The sequence below is a fragment of the Corythoichthys intestinalis genome, chromosome 22, assembly GCF_030265065.1.
Source record: "Corythoichthys intestinalis isolate RoL2023-P3 chromosome 22, ASM3026506v1, whole genome shotgun sequence".
NCBI lineage: Eukaryota > Metazoa > Chordata > Actinopteri > Syngnathiformes > Syngnathidae > Corythoichthys > Corythoichthys intestinalis.
Genome location: NC_080416.1, coordinates 26603573 through 26626280, shown reverse-complemented (window position 1 = coordinate 26626280; position 22708 = coordinate 26603573). Strand labels below are relative to the sequence as shown.

Below are 22708 nucleotides of genomic sequence, written 5' to 3'. Positions count from 1 at the left end.
AATGGGCCAAGATTAGTCCTGATAGATGTGCCAGACTGATCTGCAGCTACAGGAAGTGTCTGGTTGAAGTTATTGCTGCCGAAGGTGGGGCACAAAACATTAAATGTGATGGTTCACTTACCTATTTTTCTCCGTTGTCATTGTTTGCATACTATCATTAAAATATGAAAACCTACAAATTTTGGGGTGGTTTTAGTTAAAGCAGACACTGTTTTTTTCATCTGTGTGATTTTGACAAAGATCAGATCACTTTTGATAGTGATTTTATGCAGAAATGTGAGAAATTACAAAAGGTTCAGATACTTTTTCATACCACTATAGGTCTTGTCAAGTTCAAAATGTATTAATGAATACGAACATTAATAAATTGTATCATACATTAATCACCTTTTCAATTTGGAGTTTTGGAGTAGTGGTGAAAAACTATACAAATCATTATTTATTTCAATACTAAATTACTGCAAACACTTTACTGTAATTGCAATCATTGCTTGGACAGACACTCCTTGAAACTTAAAGCAGGAAACTCAAAAATTAACTCATTGCCTGGCATTGGCTGCCATTGACAGTGCTAGACATCCAATCCATTTGAGGTGGGAGGGTTGGCAGCTCATTAGAGATAAACTCATTGAAATTCACAACAGAAGGATGATTGCGCACCACACCATTGGATGTCTATCCTCAACTTTTTATGACAAAATACGTATCAGGCGGCCATCTTGGTTAGGTCGACTAGTGGTTGTAAACTAGAGCTCGAAAAGTACATATTACACAGCATCGGCACGTCATTTCTTCGTACTCCTCGTTACCGACGACGTCATTTTAGTCACTTATCATTATAAATTGTTGTCATGTTAAGTTCCTGTTTTAGTTTTCTTTATTGTGCGGCAGCAAATGGATCTCAGCAACCTATTATCAGCTCCTTTCACTTTATACTTCTGTCTCTAGAAACTTTAATGTGGCACATAAAAATGATGCAAACAAGAAAATGTTGACTTTTGTCTCTGTTTCTGGCAATTTGACCTTACGCTTCCCTTTAAAAAAGACATACAAAAGAGGAAGTGCAACTCAGAACACTCCCAAAAAAAGTGATTTTGATGATTATTGCAAATCTTCCTCATGTGCGTTTGCATAAGGAAATCAAGTCCAGTCAAGATCTTTCTTTACAGCGCTAAAATGCCCAGACCAGATGTTTTCAACTTGGAGGTTTTTGCCAAATCGGGAAATGGTAAAAGGGGTGAGTTCAGAAAACGAAAAGTACGACCCGTGTGCTATTTAGTACTTGTATTTGTCAAACTGGCTAAATTTGGTTGGACAGCTGCAGCTTCATCATCTTCTGAAAATTACTACGCCTCAGTCAGCGAGGCACGATCGAATTCAAAGCCAACGAACGGTAGGTTGTCTCCTCGTAATGTAAAAGTCTGTTCGACTTGAACTACAACAGTCTAAATGTCATACTTGTAGCTAAAATTTGATGTATTTCTTGAGTTTTATAAAAGATATAGAATTTCCTATTTATTAATGTTGACAGTACAGCAGAGGTGGGCAGTGTAGTCAACATTTTTACTCAAGAGTAGCATAACTTCAAAATAATATTACTCAAGTAATAGTAGCCATTCAAAAAATGTACTTAAGTACAAGTATTTGGCGAAAAGAATACTCAAGTAATGAGTAATATTATGAGTTACTGCTTAAAATGTTTGATTTTATTTTTTAAATTTTTTTCAAAGCACAAATTTATTTATATGAACTGTTATTATTCTACTGTACTATACCATATTACATCACCACATGAAGCCAAACAAATACAAACTAGGCGTGCAAGCATGAGTAAACGGGCCCTTGCAGTTTTGCGCAACTCATACGGCACGCAGCTCAAGGTGGTGGCAGATCGCCCCTCTTATCATCCGATGAAAAATTAACCTGTGCTTGAAACTTTTTTGTGTGGAACCTTATTTTGTGTTGTGGGCATAGCTGAGATGTTTTTCTATATCCTGAGATGAGAAATATATTCAATTACCTAGGTGAAAAAAAATCTTTTGAAGAGGGTTCTACAAAAAAAGGAGGCGCTACTCAGCTGCAAAGTCACACCCTTATTCAAAACCAAAATGAATCCTCTAATTGGGCCAATTCGAGCAATGTGCCAAATTTCATGGCTCTATAAGCTGCGTTAGTAGGGTAAGGTTTGATGCAAATGATCCCTACAGGACCCTTCAGGGTAGGACACTCATCAACCACATCAAGTTTGGCACAGATATGTTGTATATCTGCCAAGTTATGACCGTTCAAAATTTGTGGTGAGGCAACATGGCGACAGTCATTTTCACTTTCCTGTTTGGAGCCCTCTGCTTCAATGAATCCTCAAAATTTTTCATCAGGCACCTGGACACATGGCGTTTTGTATTCCCAGCAGCGGGCGCCAAACCTAATGCGTAATATTTCAATGCAGTCGTGTTCAGGCTGGAATACCTTTAATACATGCCACATATGAAAAAGACTGAACCTTGGATCAGGGAGTTATTAGTCATTTACTGAATTTGGCATGTTGCCAAAAACAAGGTCGACTTTGGCACCCAGCCCAGGTCAGGTCCTGGAATGAAAACTCACCATTTTGATCTCATATGTCTCATGAACAATCTCACCAATTTTGAGCCAATGTCTCAAATGTGCACCCTGTGAATGTCTCAAATGTGCACCCTGTAAATAGACTAAAATCACAAATATTTTTTTCACATTCAATCCCAAAACACGCAATTTCCTGTTGGGTTTGAGATATGGGTCCAAGAAACGTTTTGGTGTAGTTTTGTACTAGGTATCGACTCCCTAATTTTGATCGCTCTACATTAAAAAAAAAAAATACGAGAGGCCCTTTTGAAAAATTCGAGGGGGAGATGTTGAGCCATTTTGTTATGGTTTTTTGCATGGTTGAAACATTATTCAAATTTACGCCAAGCGGCATGTATCTGCAAATTTTGGTGAGTCATTATCACTTTCCTATTTGGATCCCTCTGCTTCAACGAAACCTCAAAATTTTTCATCAGGCACCTGAACACATCTTACGGTTCCTCTGACGCAGGTTTGAGGTAAATTGATTTTTTTTCCCCTTGGAGCCTGTCTAGTAAAAGAGGGCGTTTCCTGTTCCCAGCAGGCAGCCAGGCCTAACGTGTAATATTTCACTGCAGTCGTGTTTAGGCCCAGATACCTGTCATACATTTTCACAAGGTCACAAAATTACAGTGGTGGATGAAGCGCACACTTTTTTTTTTTTTTTTTACTTAAGTACAGATACAGGTGCAAAAATTATTTTAGCAAAAGCACAAGTACCTACGGAAAAAGAGTAAAAGAATTTGCTCCCGATGCAAAAATGTACCACATAAGGATATACTGTATATAAGGACATAAGGATATACATATATACATATACATATACATATACAGTGGGGCAAATAAGTATTTAGTCAACCACTAATTGTGCAAGTTCCGCCCACTTGAAAATATTAGAGAGGCCTGTAATTGTCAACATGGGTAAACTTCAACCATGAAAGACAGAATGTGGAAAAAAACTCAGAAAATCACATTGTTTGATTTTTAAAGAATTTATTTGCAAATCATGGTGGAAAATAAGTATTTGGGCGATACCAAAAGTTCATCTCAATACTTTGTTATGTACCCTTTGTAGGCAATAACGGAGGCCAAACGTTTTCTGTAACTCTTCACAAGTTTTTCACACACTGTCGCTGGTATTTTGGCCCATTCCTCCATGCAGATCTCCTCTAGAGCAGTGATGTTTTGGGGCTGTCGTTGGGCAACACCGACTTTCAACTCCCTCCTCACCCCGTGGCGTCAAAATGATAGCAAGAACGAGGAACAAAAATCCCAGAACCACACAGGGGGACCTAGTGAATGACCTACAGAGAGCTGGGACCACAGTAACAAAGGCTTCTATCAGTAACACAATGCGCCGCCATGGACTCAAATCCTGCACTGCCCGACGTGTCCCCCTGCTGAAGAAAGTACACCTCCAGGCCCGTCTGCGGATCACTGAAGAGCATTTGGATGATCCAGAAGAGGACTGGGAAATGTGTTATGGTCAGATGAAACCAAAATAGAACTTTTTGGTAGAAACATAGGTTCTCTTGTTTGGAGGAAAAAGAATACGGAATTGCACCATACCCACTGTGAAGCATGGGGGTGGAAACATCATACTTTGGGGCTGTTTTTCTGCAAAGGGACCAGGACGACTGATCTGTGTAAAGGAAAGAATGAATGGGGCCATGTATCGAGAGATATTGAATGAAAATCTCCTTCCATCAGCAAGGGCATTGAAGATGAGACGTGGCTGGGTCTTTCAGCATGACAATGATCCCAAACACACAGCCAGGGCAACAAAGGAGTGGCTTCGTAAGAAGCATTTCAAGGTCCTGGAGTGGCCTAGCCAGTCTCCAGGTCTCAACCCCATAGAAAATCTGCAGAGGGAGTTGAAAGTCCGTGTTGCCCAACGACAGCCCCAAAACATCACTGCTCTAGAGGAGATCTGCATGGAGGAACGGGCCAAAATACCAGCAACAGTGTGTGAAAAGCTTGTGAAGAGTTACAGAAAACGTTTGGCCTCCGTTATTGCCAACAAAGGATACATAACTTTAAGATAAGCTTGTTTTTATATGCCAAATATATTATGCCAGTTTGCTCTCCCACAGCTATTATATGCGCACTCCCAAGCTATTATGAAGAATACCGTTTTAGCCCTAATCATGTGCTTACCAGTGATTGCTCACATCCTGCTGATAAATGGATACACACACATATGTTGATTCATCACACAACGTCTCAGTACTTTTCCACCAAGCTACAGTACTTTGAGTGCAAATGTGTGTTCAAAACAAAGATATCTTGCCTGCTCAGGTCATTTAATCAGGAAGTGTGACTGTTCAATCAATGACTAGAATACTGCCACGTTGGAAAACAGTGTTGTAACTGTATTCTGCTCATCAACAAGCCCTCAATAAAAGTTAGCAGCACGGGAGAGTTCAGAGAGAGACTCTAATGAGACATTGGTCGCGGAACATGTCTCCTGGCTCTCCCAACCAACAGGTTGAAAAATGTCAACTCTCTGACTTTGTCTCACCGTGCCCTGCCTTTTGTCAGCTTGCCTTGGGTAAATAAGTAAATAAGTTAAAGAACGAGTTTTAGACCCAACAATAACAAAGTATTGTGATGAACTTTTGGTATTGACCAAATACTTATTTTCCACCATGATTTCCAAATAAATTATTTATCAATCAAACAATGTGATTTTCTGTTTTTTTTTCCCACATTCTGTCTCTCATGGTTGAGGTTTACCCATGTTGACAATTACAGGCCTCTCTAATGTTTTCAAGTGGGAGAACTTGCAAAATTAGTGGCTGACTAAATACTTATTTGCCCCACTGTATATTTAGAATACTATAGATAGAAATACTATAAATAATGTGTGGTAAAACTACTCTAAGAATATATATTATATATTAATATATATATAATATATATTTCTCAAAAAGTTACTCAAGTAAATGTAACGGAGTAAATGTAACACTTTACTACCCACCTGTGCTATACATAAAGACAAAGGGATGTAAAAGTAATCTCTGTGGAACACCATTGCTGCCAATTGAAGTATTTTAAAGTCTGAGAGTGTCGTTCAGTGTACAGTTGAGTATTTTTGTATGTAAAGTGAAGTAAAGCTTATTTATACACAGTAGAGTCTTTCACTGAAAGGAGTCTCCAAGCACTTCATACAACAGTGTGTGTATATTGCATGCCTTATCACAGGAGACAAGCTGGGAGGGTCAAAGTTGACAGAAGAGACAAAGGCCTTAGTAGCTTTGGGCATTCTTCTGCTCTTAGCGTTCGCAGCTGGTCGTTGGATAGGTGAGTTATTTTTGTTTTTCCAGCAGTTTTGCACCGTAAGACGCTTTATACAGTGCCTTGCAAAAGTATTCGGCCCCCTTGAATCTTGCAACCTTTCGCCACATTTCAGGCTTCAAACATAAAGATATGAAATTTAATTTTTTTGTCAAGAATCAACATCAAGTGGGACACAATCGTGAAGTGGAACAACATTTATTGGATAATTTAAACTTTTTTAACAAATAAAAAACTGAAAAGTGCGGCGTGCAATATTATTCGGCCCCTTTACTTTCAGTGCAGCAAACTAACTCCAGAAGTTCAGTGAGGATCTCTGAATGATCCAATGTTGTCCTAAATGGCCGATGATGATAAATAGAATCCACCTGTGTATAATCAAGTCTCCGTATAAATGCACCTGCTCTGTGATAGTCTCAGGGTTCTGTTTAAAGTGCAGAAACCATTATGAAAACCAAGGAACACACCAGGCAGGTCCGAAATGCTGTTGTGGAGAAGTTTAAAGCCGGATTTGGATTCTAAAAGATTTCCCAAGCTTTAAACATCTCAAGGAGCACTGTGCAAGCCATCATATTGAAATGGAAGGAGCATCAGACCACTGCAAATCTACCAAGACCCGGCCGTCCTTCCAAACTTTCTTCTCAAACAAGGAGAAAACTGATCAGAGATGCAGCCAAGAGGCCCATGATCACTCTGGATGAACTGCAGAGATCTACAGCTGAGGTGGGAGAGTCTGTCCATAGGACAACAATCAGTCGTACACTGCACAAATATGGCCTTTATGGAAGAGTGGCAAGAAGAAAGCCATTTCTCAAAGATATCCATAAAAAGTCTCGTTTAAAGTTTGCCACAAGCCACCTGGGAGACACACCAAACATGTGGAAGAAGGTGCTCTGGTCAGATGAAACCAAAATTGAACTTTTTGGCCACAATGCAAAACGATATGTTTGGCGTAAAAGCAACACAGCTCATCACCCTGAACACACCATCCCCACTGTCAAACATGGTGGTGGCAGCATCATGGTTTGGGCCTGCTTTTCTTCAGCAGGGACAGGGAAGATGGTTAAAATTGACGGGAAGATGGATGCAGCCAAATACAGGAACATTCTGGAAGAAAACCTGTTGGTATCTGCACAAGACCTGAGACTGGGACGGAGATTTATCTTCCAACAGGACAATGATCCAAAACATAAAGCCAAATCTACAATGGAATGGTTCAAAAATAAACGTATCCAGGTGTTAGAATGGCCAAGTCAAAGTCCAGACCTGAATCCAATCGAGAATCTGTGGAAAGAGCTGAAGACTGCTGTTCACAAACACTCTCCATCCAACCTCACTGAGCTCGAGCTGTTTTGCAAGGCAGAATGGGCAAGAATGTCAGTCTCTCGATGTGCAAAACTGATGGAAACATACCCCAAGCGACTTGCAGCTGTAATTGGAGCAAAAGGTGGCGCTACAAAGTATTAACGCAAGGGGGCCGAATAATATTGCACGCCCCACTTTTCAGTTTTTTATTTGTTAAAAAAGTTTAAATTATCCAATAAATGTTGTTCCACTTCACGATTGTGTCCCACTTGTTGTTGATTCTTGACAAAAAATTAAAATTTTATATCTTTATGTTTGAAGCCTGAAATGTGGCGAAAGGTTGCAAGGTTCAAGGGGGCCGAATACTTTTGCAAGGCACTGTATATACCGTAATTTTCGCACTATAAGGGGCACCTGACTATAAGCCGCCACCCACAAAATTTGGCACGAAAACGGCATTTGTTCATAGATAAGCCGCCCTTGACTATAAACCGCAGCTGTCCTCTCTGTATTATGGCATATTTACACCAAAAGATATTAACCGGTAACACTTTATTCGACAGTGGCGCCATAAAACTATCATTAGACATGACATGACACTGCCATGAGCATTAGTAAATGCTTATGCTGTCATTTTGTGTTATCCAGCAAATTATCTCACTTTTGAAAGGATGTAAAAGATCCAAGCTGGACATAAATATCTTTGTCAAAATCACACAGATGAAAATGCAGTGTCTGCTTGAACTAAAGCCAGAAAAACATTTCTAGGTTTTCATATTTTCATGCGGATAGCATGCAAACAATGACAGAAGGGGGAAAATAAGTGAACTCTCTGCCTAAGGAGACTTATCGAGCAATTGAAACCAATTTTTAGCAAAAATTGTAAGTCAGGTGTGTGGCCGATCACTGATGAGTGGTTTGAAGCTGCACTGCCCAGTATAAAACACACACCTGGTAGGAAATGTCTTGATGAGAAGTATTGTCTGATGTGCATCACGAAACGGTCAAAAGAACTGTCTGAAGACCTGCGATCAAGGATTATTGATTTGTATAAAGCTGGGAAAGGATAAAAAAACATCTCTAAAAGTCTGGATGTTCATCAATCGTCAGTCAGAGAAGTTGTCTACGAATGGAGAGAGTTTGGCACTGTTGCCTCTCTTCCAAGGAGTGGCCTCCACCAACGGCAAGACGGCAAGAGTTCAGCGCAGAATACTCGGAGAGGTAAAAAAGAACCACTAAAGTGTCTGCTGAAGACTTACAGAAATCACTGGCACAGCCCTTTATCTCTGTGCACACATCAATTATATGTAAAACTATGGCCAAGAATGGTGTTTATCGGCGGACTCCACAGAGGAAGCCACTGCTGTCCAAAAAAAACACGGTTGCTCGTTAAATGTTCACAAAAAGACACTTGTACCCTCCATGGAGGTTTTGGCAAAATATTTTTGGACTGATGAAACCAATGTTTAATTGTTTGGGAGTAACACATAACGTCATGTGTGGAGAAAAATTGGAACTGGTCACCAAAATCAACACCTCATTCCCACCGTAAAGCATTGTGGAGGGAGCATCATCATTCGGGGCTGTTTTGCTACATCAGTGCCTGGACAACTTGCAATCATTAATGAAAGTATGAATTAAAAAATGTATCAGGATGTTTTGCAGGAAAAACTGAGGCCGTCGGTCAGACAGTTGAAGATAAAATGAAGATGGATGCTGCAACATGACGATGATCAAAAACACAGATCTAAATCAACTTCAGCATGGTTTCAGAAGAACAAAATACACATTCTGGAGGGGTCAAGTCAAAGTTCAGATTTGAACCCCATTGAGATGTTGTGGTATGACCTAAAGACAGCGATTAATGACGGACATACCAGGGATTTGAGTGAACTACAGCAGTTTTGTAGAGAAGACTGGGCCAAGATTAGTCCTTATCAATGTGTCAGACTGATCTGCAGCTACAAGAAGTTTGAAGTTATTGCTGCCAAAAGGGGAGGGCAGGGGGCACAAAATATTAAATGTGAAGGTTCACTTACTTATTTTCCCCCTTTTGTCATTGTTACTACTTAGTATACTATCCTCATTAAAATATGAAAACCTATAAATGTTTGGGTGGTTTTAGTTAAAGCAGACAGTTTTTTCATCCGTGTGGTTTTTGACAAAGATCAAAACAAATTTGATGGCGATTTTATGCAGAAATGTGAGGAATTACAAAAGGTTCAGGTACTTTTTCCTACCACTGTAATTTGCCGGATGACACTTAATGACATCTGTCATAAGCATTCAGTAATGCCCATGATTGTGTCATGTCATAATTATGTCTGTTTTACGACAGTCTTATGACGCCGCTGTCAAATAAAGTGTTACCTACTAACCCAAATGAATTAACAAATAAGCGGCACTGGATTATAAACCACGGGATTCAAAATGAAGGAAAAAAGTAGTGTTTTATAGTCTGAAAATAACAGCTATATATCCACTGTTACTTCATGTTTCGCAGAATACGAGAAAATTCAGATTAACAGGATGTTCCAAAAACTGAAGGCTGATTATGAGGCGCTGAAAGCCAATGGGTCCACCAGCCAAAGTGAGTAAAAAAAAAAAAAAAAAAAAAAGTCGAACGAGTCTTTCGCCTTCATGTTAGCAAAACAAAACAAACAAACAAAAAAAACTAACATTATGCTGCTAAGTTAACTAACTATAGCTTACCCACAAAAATATTGTCTTGTCCTCCAAGAAGGCACGGGCACGAAATGCGACGATTACTGGGAGCCTAACGGAGAAAGCTGCTACTATTTCTCTCGAGCTGCTTTGACTTGGGAGGACAGTCGAAGATTTTGCACTCACAGCTCCGGCGATCTGGTGAAGATTGACAGCTACAACAAGCAGGTGCGACGACCGCTGCACCTACATTTCCCCAAAAATATGTTAACACACTTTTTGGGTGAAACGAGAAAAAGCAACTGTAGAGAAGAGGATTTAAAGTGCGTACGACAGGAGAAAAAAAGGCCTTAAATAGGATTATTGTGTGAATTAGAATCATATTTTGAGACGATTCGACTATATATGACAATTTAGCAAAGCGCAGATGACGAGAAATTAGTCTTTTAATCTGCCTGTTAGTTACGCCTACCATTATAGGGCTCTAGCGTCCCCAACAGGTAGATGACGTCAGCGGAGTCACGATTTCATCTGATTTAGTATGCCGCCCATTGAAGGAGAATTATTCACAACGAGGAAAACACGATGAAGAGAGCCGCAAAATGTCATTGTTTCAGTCTCTCTAGTTCAATATTTTTACAGAATATTCTTTTTATCCAAGTATTTTTCCCCAATAGCTAAATAAATGGCATGGTCATGACAAATAAGTCTTGTACTAAATGGAATATGAAATAATAATTTATTATTTATTCAGGACGACATGGCAAAATTACTCCATAATGGTCAAAACTGTCGACTTCACCTTTACCGTCGCACCTCCCGAACAATATTTTATGCCACCTAAATCGTGCTGATGTCATTTCCCTTCCCTGGCTTCGGAGAATGTAAACAAACCAAGAGACATGACAGCTAGCTGACATGCTAACCCGAACCGAGTGATGTTTCAAAGTCTTCGAAGCGGAAAATCACACATAACTAGCCCGGATCATTTCACATGACGGCTGGGTTGTCCTTTGTCTTCGCCGATCGCCAACCCGCCCGGCGGAGAGCAATTTACAACTCGTTCCCCTGCTACTACGGACAGGAGAGCTCGCCGGGGAAGCAGCTGGACAATGACCGCTTAACAAACTGGCCAACGTCGGAGGAGCGTGTCGCTGCCAAATGGTTGCCTGGTACACCAGACTCACCGCTGTTCCAGCTATTAAGTCTGGCCACCATTCAGCGGATACAATTTCCAGGGCGGATCAAACCACAGCAAACAGACAGCGGAGTGGACCAATCAGCGTTAGTAAACGACGAGGGCAGGACAAGGGATTTGCGCGCGGAAGTAAACATACGAAGAGAGAGGATTTTATTCAACATGGCTAGCGCAGACTGTTGTCAATGACTCGTGCTGATGTGTTTTTGGTAATTTAAAACTGATTTTACCGTGGATTGGAACATATTCTCGGCTCTCCTGTTCACCATCTGTGTTGTTGTGGAGACGACTTTCGACGCGCAAGAGTGACGTTGCTCGTTAAGAGCACGTCACGCAAATAAACGAATCTGATTTGTCGATTGATTTTGTACCTGCTCGAGAGGCTGTTAATGGGCTGGGTCCCAGATTTTTCTCTCAGTGTTTGAAAAATACAAGGAGAACAGTCTGGCCGTGCCAGGCAAGCCAAATGGTAACCAAGAATATGGAAAAATAATGCTTAACTTAATAACTCAGTGGAGAAGGGGGGCTCCAGTTGTTGTGCAGCTAACACGTGCAGCTAATGTGTATAAGGAGAGCTTTTTACATGACCATCCATGATCAAACGTAAGTAGTCCTTTATTTAAAGAAAGTTTGTAGTGTTTACTATGTAATCACTGTATTCACGGCTATTTTTAAACACAAAGTTGCAATTTCTGATCGGTCGGAAAATTTGACAGAACACCGGGCACATAAAGAGGGCAGTAAGCCGAGTATAGTGCTCTCCCGGCGTGGGGATGTGCGACAAGCCGCCAGTCGTCGGCCGAGGGGACAAGGATCATGTCAGCCATAAAATGCAAGCCACCTACATATTAAAATGATCCCAATATTTGACATAATACAGAACACGATGTTTACTCACTTCCTCGTGAGTCCAATGGTCCCACAGTAGTAGGTTTTGTTTTGGCCAATATCCACCGGTGAACGGGAACCTTTTGAAACCCCAAAAAGGCGCACACGCTTCTCCCTCATACAACAAGATTTTTCTGCAGCCGTTTGGCTGGCGTGATGCGAAAAATAAACGTAATAATTCGCAAAATCAGCTGAATCCTTAGTCCTTCTCATACAACAGTACGGCTGTATAGTGAAGAGGACTCCTTCCTCCGTACACGTCACAGCGCCCTCTTTCTCAACTTGAGACTGTTGCTGGAAGTTACTGATTTTCATGGCGCAGGATTAAAAAAACTAAATAAATATAGCAATCACAGTCCATATCATTCAGGAGCAGAAAATACCGCGTGTATTATGAAATAAACATGCTTTTTCGTGTCACATGCACTTTAAGGTAGGGCAGATAGACACAGGGGAATGGTGATACAAGGAAATGATTGCAGAGTGATCAAAATCCTCAGCCTCGTTGATCAAGTCTATTTAGGGGTGCTGGAGAGGAGGGTCCATTGCGAAGTCGAAACTCAGATTCAGGAGGAGCGGTGTGGTTTTCATCCCGGCAGTGGACCAGCTCCACACCCTCGGCAGGGTCCTCGAGGGTGCATGGGAGTTTGCCCAACCGGTCTACATGTGTTCGGTGGATTTGGAAGAGGATTTCAAACATGTCCCTCGGGTAGTCCTGTGGGGGTACTCCGGGAGTACAGGGTACCGAGCGTCTTGGTAAGGGCTTTTCGGTCCCTGTACAACTGGAGCCAGAGTTTGGTCCGCAAAGCTGGCAGTAAGTCGGATTCGTTCCCAGTGAGTGTTGGACTCTGCCAAGGTTGCCCTTTGTCGCTGATTCTGTTCATAACTTTATGGACAGAATTTTGAGGCGCAGCTGAAGCATTGAGGGGGTCCAGTTTGGTGGCCTCAGCATTGCATCTCTGCTTTTTGCAGATGATGTGGTACTGTTGGCTTCATTAAGCAACGATCTCCAACTCTCACTGGAGCCGTTCGCAGCCGAGTGTGAAGTGGTCGGGATGAATTCAATTCAATTCAGTTTTATTTGTATAGCCCTGGATCACAACAACGTTGTATCAAAGGGCTTTGCAGAGACAATATGATACACAATCAGAAACAGCAAATGAAGCAACAAAGATGAATAAATAAATTCAAGTCCTGGGTTTCCCCCATCCTTAGACCCTACATGTCGGCAAGGAAAAACTCCAAAAACTCCAGAGTCTTCGGGAGAAAACGAGAAACCTTGGGGAGTACCACAGTCAGGAGAGATCCACTCCCAGGACAGATAGACAGGAAGCCCCAGGACCGCTAATGGGAATTAGCAGGCAAAGTTACAGTTCGTAAAGATGCAGTGGAGTAAAGGAACAAGAAGCGGTCCATTTAGCCAGATGATACGGGGGTAGCAACGAGGACGTCCATCCAGCTTGGGGTCCGGACAGTCAGGAGTCTGCAGCTGAAAAATAGCCCTGCCACAGAGGGGAGGGGGGAAAGGGGACACCGGGTGACTAGTGATGAAGAGACTAGACAACTAGATATTAACATTGGAAAATAGAAATAAAGTAAGATAAGTGGTAGGTAGAGTGAGAAAAAGGAGATAGAACTCAGTGGCTGGACTTCCCCCAGCTTTACAGCTTCTAGTGCAGTTTAGACTAAACTTTGAGTCTACTCCGACTTCAACTAGCCTGACCATAAGCTTTGTTGAATAGGAACGTTTTTAATCTACTCTTAAATGTGCAGACTGTCTCGGCTTCTTTAATATTAGCTGGAAGCTGATTCCATAAAACAGGGCTTGGTGGCTAAAGGCTCTAGCTCCGACAGTACTTTTAGAAACCCTGGAAACTACCAGTAGACCTGCATTCTGAGAGCGGAGTGTTCTGTTGGGGCGGTATGGAACCAGAGCATCAGTGAGAGTAAGATGGCCCCAACCCATTAATGGTCTTAAATGTAAGAAGAAGGATTTAAAATTTAATTCTAAACTCGACTGGAAGCCAGTGAAGGGCCTGGAGCACAGGGGTGATGTGCTCTCTTCAATTGGTTCCTTTTAAAAGTCTTGCTGCTGCGTTTTGGACAAGCTGAAGACCTTTTATAGAACTTTTAGGACAAGCTGCAAGTAGGGAGTTACAGTAATCCAATCTCGATGTAACGAACGCGTGAATTAATTTTTCTGCATCGCTTTTAGATAAAATATTTCTAATTTTGGCAATGTTGCGCAGGTAAAAGAAGGCCGTTCTGCAGGTTTGTTTAATGAACATCAGCACCTCCAAATTCAAGACCATGGTCTTCAGTCGGAAAAAGGTGGTGTGCCCTCTCTGGGTCGGGGTATGAGATACTGGAGGAGTTCAAGTATCTTGGGGTCGTGTTCACAAGTGAGGGTAGGAGGGAGCGGGAGATCAACAGGCGGATTGGTGCAGCGTCTTCAGTGATGCGGACTCTGTACTGTCCGTTTTGGTAAAGAAGGAGCTGAGCCAAAAGGCGAAGCCCTTGATTTACCAGACGATCAATGTTCCTACCCCAACCTATGGTCACGAGCTATGTACTGAAAGAACAAGATCGTGGATACAAGCAGCCAAAAGGACTTACAGCTACAGGGTCTCCGGGCTCTCCCTTAGAGATAGGGTGAGAAGCTCGGTCATCCGGGGGGTACTCGCACAGCACAGAAAGTCCCGTAGCTTCGGCTACGTCGTGCTGAATCCTTTTTTTCCTCCGTGGCTTCCTCTGATTTAACTTTGCAGTTTAAAACTTTGTCTAATCCAGTACTTCTCAAATAGTGGGGCGCAGAGCGATGCCAGGGGTGGCGCATGTGAGTTCTGGGAACATGTTTTTTTTTTTTTTTTTTGCCGTACTAGAACAAAGTGTACTTGCACATCCACTCAGTGGGTAGCAGTGGGGCTCTCATTTTCAGAGTGCGCGCAGTATTTTTGAACTAAGCAAGAGCACACAGAAAAGAGATGAAGAAGAGCTGTGCGCCGTTTTCGAAAGCCGTTTTCCGACCGGTGTAGGCGCACTATCCTATTCCCCTCACTGCCCACTCGCGGGGGCCTGCGCTTGTCAGTGACGTTCCTTATTCTCGCTATATGATTATACAACTTTAACATTTGTTAATAATACTGTATTTACGTCTTCCTTGGGGGTGCGTACCAGAAAATAATTGAGAAGCACTGGTCTAATCCAACCACACTTGGTGGTGTTCCGTTTAAACCGGAAGTCCGTAGCAGAAAATATCAAAAATGGCGCTGCCATTGTTTCGCTCAGCAAACGTGTCGATAGTATTTACCATCGCTAGACACACTAAACACGCTAGAGTGAACTCTCGTAGCTGATGGGAAACATTCATGACAGCGTTTACTTACCTTTAATTTTGTGTAAAGTGACGAATGATGCTCCAGTAATTGTGAAATCATGTTGGAGATCCTGCTGTCCTTCCTCCTCTAAGGCTACGTTCATACTACAGGTCTTAATGCACGAATCCGATTTTTTCGTGTTTTTCCGACTCGAGTGAGGCATTAACTTGATGGTCTGAACGTGACAAGTCGCATAGAACTGGACCATTTCAAATCCGATCTGGGTCACTTTCGTATTGGGTCCAAATCCGATCTGGGCTACATTTTTCCAGAATGTCCAGAATGTCGCGGCGGTCTGTACTGTCCAGTCTCTCAAATCGGAATTCATGCAGCAATGACGTCATCAAAAAGCGGAAGAGACGTCACGGTAGTGTTGCAGCTGTGCGTGATTAGCGCCTAGCTTGCCTTGAACACAGCTTTTTAGGAAGGGTCGGACTTGACAACAGTCATAAAAAAAATAAAAATGGGTTGAGGATAAGCCTGAGAATGATCGGTTCTCTCTCTGCTCCATATAAGCAATATTTCAATATTGCTTACACGGCCGAGAGTCGGGGCAAACTGCCCGTATGTGCGTGTTACATGCACGGACAGTGCGTGCATGCTATCGATCCATATACTTTGAATATAAGCCTAAACTGGGATTATTTATGTCTGTTATTTGTGTCCGCTTTTTAAAAAGCAAAATATGAAATCCCTGGAATGACGGATGACAGCCAGCATGTGTGGTCATTTGCTTTGATGCTTCTGCGCATGCGGGTTGTCTTGCTCAGCGCGTGTCGGACTGCGAATTAGTGCAAATGCGTAATACTTGAACGGTCTCAATGGACAAAGGCAGTCTGAACGGGCACGCCAAAAAAACAGATATGACAAAAAATCGGATTCGTGCATTAAGACCTGTAGTATGAACGTAGCCTAAGTCACGGCCGTTTCTTTTCGGTAGCGGAAGTGCTCCTACACATAGGCGGAGTTTGACTTATGGAGCAGGGGGGCACAACATGTTGATGACCCCAAATGCAGTGTCAGCAATTAAATTAACTTAAAAGAATATTTATAATAATAAGTTGAAAATTAGCGTTGTTTTTGTTTTTTCATCATTCTTGAGGGGAATTCTAAATCAGGCTGCTTAGGACAGCTATACTTTTCGCCAAGATTGTCATCCATTGTGTATGGTATGCCCGCCGGTGTCGTGCCAATGTGGTTACCCCAGTCAAAAATTGTATCCCCTGGGCGGAGCCATATGGAGGTAGATTTGTGTCTTCATTATTCGACACCCCCCCCCTCCCCCCGAAAAAAAGTTGCGTCAATCAAAATATATATTTTCAATCAAAAAAAGTCGCTTCAATAAAAAAAAAAACAAGTGAATACGTAAATAAATTTGAAACTAAAAAAAATGCTATTTTTCTTCGATTTTTTTTTTTTATTGAAGTCAATTTTTTTCGGTTGAAGCAACTTTTTTGATTGAAGTAATGCTGTTTTGCGTTTGGGCCACATTTTGGCCAGGACATTTGCGTCTTTATTACTCAATCAAAAAATAAGTTGCTTCAAACAAAAATATATATTTTCAAAAGAAGAATCACTTCAATCAAAAAAGACTAATTTTAATCATAGAAAAAAAATTTGAATGTGAAAAAATATTTGAGACTCAAATATTTGCATTTGAAGACTTTCATTTTTATTTTTCATTAAAAAGTTTTAATTTTAGAAATCCTTTTTGTATGACACGTAGGCCTGGCCCTCCTGCCCCCCCCCCCTTAAACTCCGTTTATGCTCCTACATACTAGCAACTTTGTCTTTTATGAGGGGGGAAAAGCCCAGGTGTAGTGTCACCGACAGACACAGGACAGAGCAACAATTGGGGGCAAGCGTTGCAACTCCAAGCAACAGATTTCTCGCTATATTTTTCGGACATAAAAAATAGCTAATACCGTAGTACGTGTCAAGTTCAAAAATAGATCCTTAGGTAGACATTGTAAAATTACCCAAAAATAAGGAGAGAAGACACTCAGTTTTCTTGGCCAAGGAGAGCAAAATGTGACTCGTGAGTCACCAAAATTGATCTAAAGGAAAAAATCCTCCTTGGTATTTTATTTAGGGGTTTGTCCTAAACAAAAATGGATGCCGCCCTGAGGGAGGGGAGAGCAAGCTGGAGACACCCATGTGGTTTTCGATTGGATATGTGTGTGCATGTAGGTGGAACTAAGTGAATACACGTGTGGAAGCAAGAGCTTATTTAAACAATCATGTAAACAGTCAAAACAATCATGTAAACAGTCAAAATAATCCAGACACTTCAGTTATGCAACGCTGCGGCCATGGAAGATATCCTCGGATGGAAAATTGTCCTCGAAGGTCTAGACGAAAGTCCAGACGCCAGGTGCTGAAGATGCCTCGGAAGGTCTAGTTACGCAATGATGCGGCCATGAAGCAAAACAGTTGTCATCCCGACCCTCTTTTACTCTTTGTAACACTTAAGCATTATACTACAACCTGGTATAGCAAGCAATAATCATTTACTGGTTATATAAGTAAGAAAAATATGGCAATATGTATTATTTATGGTATATATGAGCACAAGCAAATATTCAATCAACCAACCAAGCAAATATTTAATCAATCAAACCTCGATAATTACCTCAACAGTACGGTATGATGGAAAATTTTAGTGGATTTGAAACCGTGACTTTTTCATCCAATGGTAAACCATGAAACCAGGGCCGGCCCAGGCCATTTGGGGGCCCTAGGCAAAATAATGCAAAGGGGCCCATATTTTTGGCCCACCATTTCATCACCGTGTACTGTGAAACCCATACATGCAATCCAACCCATACGTCCATATTTTATATATTAATCAGATTTTGTTGCACTGCATACTTCACACTTCTCACCCCAAATGATTGTCAGTACTTACAGTAGATAGCGCCAAACCTTTTTCTAAAAGAGGAAAGAAAGAAGTTAAGGAAGAACTTTTATTTTTTTAAGCTTGTAATCAAGTATCAAAACTCACAAAAGTCAGATAAAGCAAACTGTAGTAAACAAAATAGAATATAAATTAAACAATTTCCAGATTGGGGGCCCCCTAGTGGTCAGGGGCCCTAAGCAGCTGCATAGTATGCGTATAGGCTGAGCCGGCCCTGCATGAAACCATTAACCGGCAGATGCCTAGTGTGCATTATAGGTATTACTATGTCAAAAGCAGTTTTCTTTGCATTTCAGTGGTTTTAGGAAGTTTTCCCCCCCAAAAAAGGACAAAATGTATAAAAAATTCTAACTCCGCGGCAACATTTATGTCAGGGAATTCCGACAAGAAATTTGAGCCACTTTCAACCCTGTTTGCCCCTTCCAGACAAAATGGTTTGGACGTCTCGTGCTGTCAGTGGCAGCCAATCAGTAAAATGAGTGCCCTCTAAGGGTCAAAATTATTATTATTTATGACTTTCATTAGAGATTTTTGGCACAAAGACTGAGGGACATAAAGACCTCTCCAGAGGACAAGTATTGGATCGGTCTGACGGACTCCCAGCAGGAGGGTCAATGGCTGTGGATGGACGGCTCCCCTCTAAATCCCAGGTTCTGCTTCCGTTTATGCTCAACATGATTCCCAGGATGCTTCCAGGTCTTGTTTTTAAAAGGTATTTTTGGTATCGCTCAGCTTGGCGTTCTGGGCCCCATCGGTCCCTGACTATTGGCAGCGTGAGAGCAACGGCGAGGACTGCGCACACATGGGTGACCAGGACGTTGCAAACGAATTGCAGAGCTGGTTCGACAGAGCCTGTGACATTCCACACAAGTGGATCTGTGAAAAGCCCCATAAAGGATGACAACTCTCTGATTACGATTACTAATGAAACTCCATAGAAAGACAACAAATGAATGTAGTTTCACAAGAATGAATGAATGAAATATTTATTGTCATCATCATCGGTATCATTGACAATCATTGACAATTACAAAATGTGATATGATTTGCCCGAAGGAACCGGAGAAGGAGACAAAGGCAGACGGGAGGAAGCATATGCTTATCAGTTTCCCGTCCCCCATACAACTAAAGACGCACATTCAGACATGGTACATACATCAGATGGCCACAAACTGTACAATGACACAATCAACAATCTGGGTTTACAATGACTCAGCGTCCAGTCAAGCAACTCTATTAATTTCAGGGCGTACAAGGTTATGGCTTTGTCATGTCCCTGACATTTTTGCATCTGTTTGCTGTGGGAACATTTTGTTGTGGCTATGTGTGTGGCAAAAGTGATTATGTGTTATCAAAGCTGGTGTGAGTAGCGACTCAGCTTTTCTTATAGGTCTCTTAAAAGGATACATTACTAAGTTGCACACGGTGGCAACAATTGGCGCACACAAGGATCACTGTAACAGTTTCATCAGACATGAATGTATGAGGAAAATCAAACAACATGTTGTACATATTTTATCCCAAGATTAATGTCTCCACAGCAAAAAACATGCTTATTATTCATTTATACAGTATCTTTTCCATATACTCAGTAAACTGGACATTTGAATCAGGAGCTCGGTAGACACAGCAGATAATAATGTTTTCTACAATTGGGGATAGGGAGCTCAATTGTAATACATTCCAGGAGATTGTCAATCATAATTGCAACACCCCCTTCCCCCTTAGATGCCCGATTTATTTGTGTCATGTTACAGTGCCTTGCAAAAGTATTCGGCCCCCTTGAATCTTGCAACCTTTCGCCACATTTCAGGCTTCAAACATAAAGATATGAAATTTAATTTTTTTGTCAAGAATCAACAACAAGTGGTACACAATCATGAAGTGGAACAACATTTATTGGATAATTTAAACTTTTTTAACAAATAAAAAACTGAAAAGTGGGGCGTGCAATATTATTCGGCCCCTTTACTTTCAGTGCAGCAAACTCACTCCAGAAGTTCAGTGAGGATCTCTGAATGATCCAATGTTGTCTAAATGACCGATGATGAGAAATAGAATCCACCTGTGTGTAATCAAGTCTCCGTATAAATGCACCTGCTCTGTGATTGTCTCAGGGTTCTGTTTAAAGTGCAGAGAGTATTATGAAAACCAAGGAACACACCAGGCAGGTCCGAGATACTGTTGTGGAGAAGTTTAAAGCCGGATTTGGATACAAAAAGATTTCCCAAGCTTTAAACATCTCAAGGAGCACTGTGCAAGCCATCATATTGAAATGGAAGGCGCATCAGTCCACTGCAAATCTACCAAGACCCGGCCGTCCTTCCAAACTTTCTTCTCAAACAAGGAGAAAACTGATCAGAGATGAAGCCAAGAGGCCCATGATCACTCTGGATGAACTGCAGAGATCTACAGCTGAGGTGGGAGAGTCTGTCCATAGGACAGCAATAAGTCGTACACTGCACAAATCTGGCCTTTATGGAAGAGTGGCAAGAAGAAAGCCTTTTCTCAAAGATATCCACAAAAAGTCTCGTTTAAAGTTTGCCACAAGCCACCTGGGAGACACACCAAACATGTGGAAGAAGGTGCTCTGGTGAGATGAAACCAAAATTGAACTTTTTGGCCACAATGCAAAACCATATGTTTGGCGTAAAAGCAACACAGCTCATCACCCTGAACACACCATCCCCACTGTCAAACATGGTGGTTGCAGCATCATGGTTTGGGCCTGCTTTTCTTCAGCAGGGACAGGGAAGATGGTTAAAATTGACGGGAAGATGGATGCAGCCAAATACAGGAACATTCTGGAAGAAAACCTGTTGGTATCTGCACAACACCTGAGACTGGGACGGAGATTTATCTTCCAACAGGACAATGATCCAAAACATAAAGCCAAATCTACAATGGAATGGTTCAAAAATAAACGTTTCCAGGTGTTAGAATGGCCAAGTCAAAGTCCAGACCTGAATCCAATCGAGAATCTGTGGAAAGAGCTGAAGACTGCTGTTCACAAACACTCTCCATCCAACCTCACAGAGCTCGAGCTGTTTTGCAAGGAAGAATGGGCAAGAATGTCAGTCTCTCGATGTGCAAAACTGATAGAAACATACCCCAAGCGACTTGCAGCTGTAATTGGAGCGAAAGGTGGCGCTACAAAGTATTAACGCAAGGGGGCCGAATAATATTGCACGCCCTTTTCAGTTTTTTATTTGTTAAAAAAGTTTAAATTATCCAATAAATTTTGTTCCACTTCACGATTGTGTCCCACTTGTTGTTGATTCTTGACAAAAAAATTAAAATTTTATATCTTTATGTTTGAAGCCTGAAATGTGGCGAAAGGTTGCAAGGTTCAAGGGGGCCGAATACTTTTGCAAGGCACTGTATATCTGTGCAAATTAAAGTCAGAGCCTTTGTTGTCTTTAGTAGATAATCCTTACTGTGTTCAAGATTCTTGTAGAGACTCCTGCCGTTGATAAGTTTAAGCTTACCATCCACATCCACGAGTTGTTATACTGGTCCGCTGTGTAGTATTTGCAGTTATCCAGCTATTGTAGAAGTTGTGGTCCAGAAGTGTGGTTTCAGATGTCATCATTAATTTTCAAGTGAGGTCAGTTGGTCAAGACTCCTAACAGCTTTAATCTTCATATCTTGTATCTTGACAAGGATCCTGTAATCCGAGACCCAGGTGTTGACTATTTTCCCAGCTTTCTTGAGTTTACGTGCTTTTCTTGCAATTTCGGCATTTCGGCGAGTCAAGTTGACATTCAAAAAAATCTTCGTCCCTTTCAGGTGGCGGCGCTGGTTAAGCAGGGCAGTCTTGGTTTTGTAGTCTGCCAGCTTCATGAGCAACGTCGCCGGTCCTCTTCCCCCAGATGGGAGCAGAAAGCAGCGACGGATGTCCAGCGGTTCCATGTTTATTCCATACTCTTTCAGTTTAGCAATTGCCAGTTGCGCCACTGTATCACCTGGGCTAGGCGTCAGTTGTAATCCAGAAATGATGAGCTCATTTGCGCGTCGGCACCGGTCCAGATTGTCAGCCAAAATTTCCAGCCTCTTGATGAGAACATCTCTCTCCTCGACCGCCTGCTTGAGTTTCTCGTTTTTAGCGCGAATTAACTGGAGATCTCTGACGATTTCTTGATTCTGGTTTTGAATCAAGCCAGTCAAGGAGACCTCCAATTTCTGTATGGAGGATTTTATTCCCTCCAAGTCTCCATGTTTCAAATTCTTTGGAGCCATACTGGGAGTCGAGCTTGCTGGCCCTGAGCGCTTATCGGTTAAGATAAGAGAGTGCTTCAGGAGCTCAGAGTGCGTCTGTACACGGCGAAGGCTGGAGCTTAAAATGTGAATTGCGACACATACAGTGTATCATAAAAGTGAGTACACCCTTCGCTTTTCTGCAGATATTTAAGTATATGGCGGAAGCAGGGGCGCTGCCAGGGATTTTGGGCCCCATGA

At 41.8% G+C, this 22708-nt stretch overlaps 1 protein-coding gene across 4 annotated transcripts; it reads left to right on the top strand.

Moving 5' to 3' along the window:
- Positions 1-1140: 1140 nt before the first annotated feature.
- LOC130910390 (hepatic lectin-like) lies at positions 1141-20022 on the top strand. 4 transcript variants are annotated; one of them, XM_057827633.1, is made up of 7 exons: positions 1141-1237; positions 1325-1393; positions 5809-5907; positions 9710-9796; positions 9947-10098; positions 18776-18900; positions 18983-20022. In XM_057827633.1, the coding sequence occupies exons 1-7, from the start codon at positions 1177-1179 to the stop codon at positions 19149-19151; spliced, it is 762 nt and encodes a 253-aa protein (XP_057683616.1). In that variant the 5' UTR covers positions 1141-1176; the 3' UTR covers positions 19152-20022. The 4 variants fall into 4 exon arrangements, with proteins under 4 accessions (XP_057683616.1, XP_057683615.1, XP_057683613.1 ...); XM_057827632.1 differs by having other exon boundaries at positions 1319-1393; XM_057827630.1 differs by having other exon boundaries at positions 1151-1393; positions 9950-10098.
- Positions 20023-22708: the final 2686 nt, after the last annotated feature.

Excerpts from the sequence above, each read along its gene's own strand:
- LOC130910390 (XM_057827629.1), top strand. The coding sequence starts at position 1,177 with ATGCCCAGACCAGATGTTTTCAACTTGGAGGTTTTTGCCAAATCGGGA. Across the intron at positions 5,908-9,709 it reads CGCAGCTGGTCGTTGGATAG|AATACGAGAAAATTCAGATT; the intron begins GTGAGTTATTTT and ends CATGTTTCGCAG. Across the intron at positions 10,099-18,775 it reads TTGACAGCTACAACAAGCAG|AGATTTTTGGCACAAAGACT; the intron begins GTGCGACGACCG and ends GACTTTCATTAG.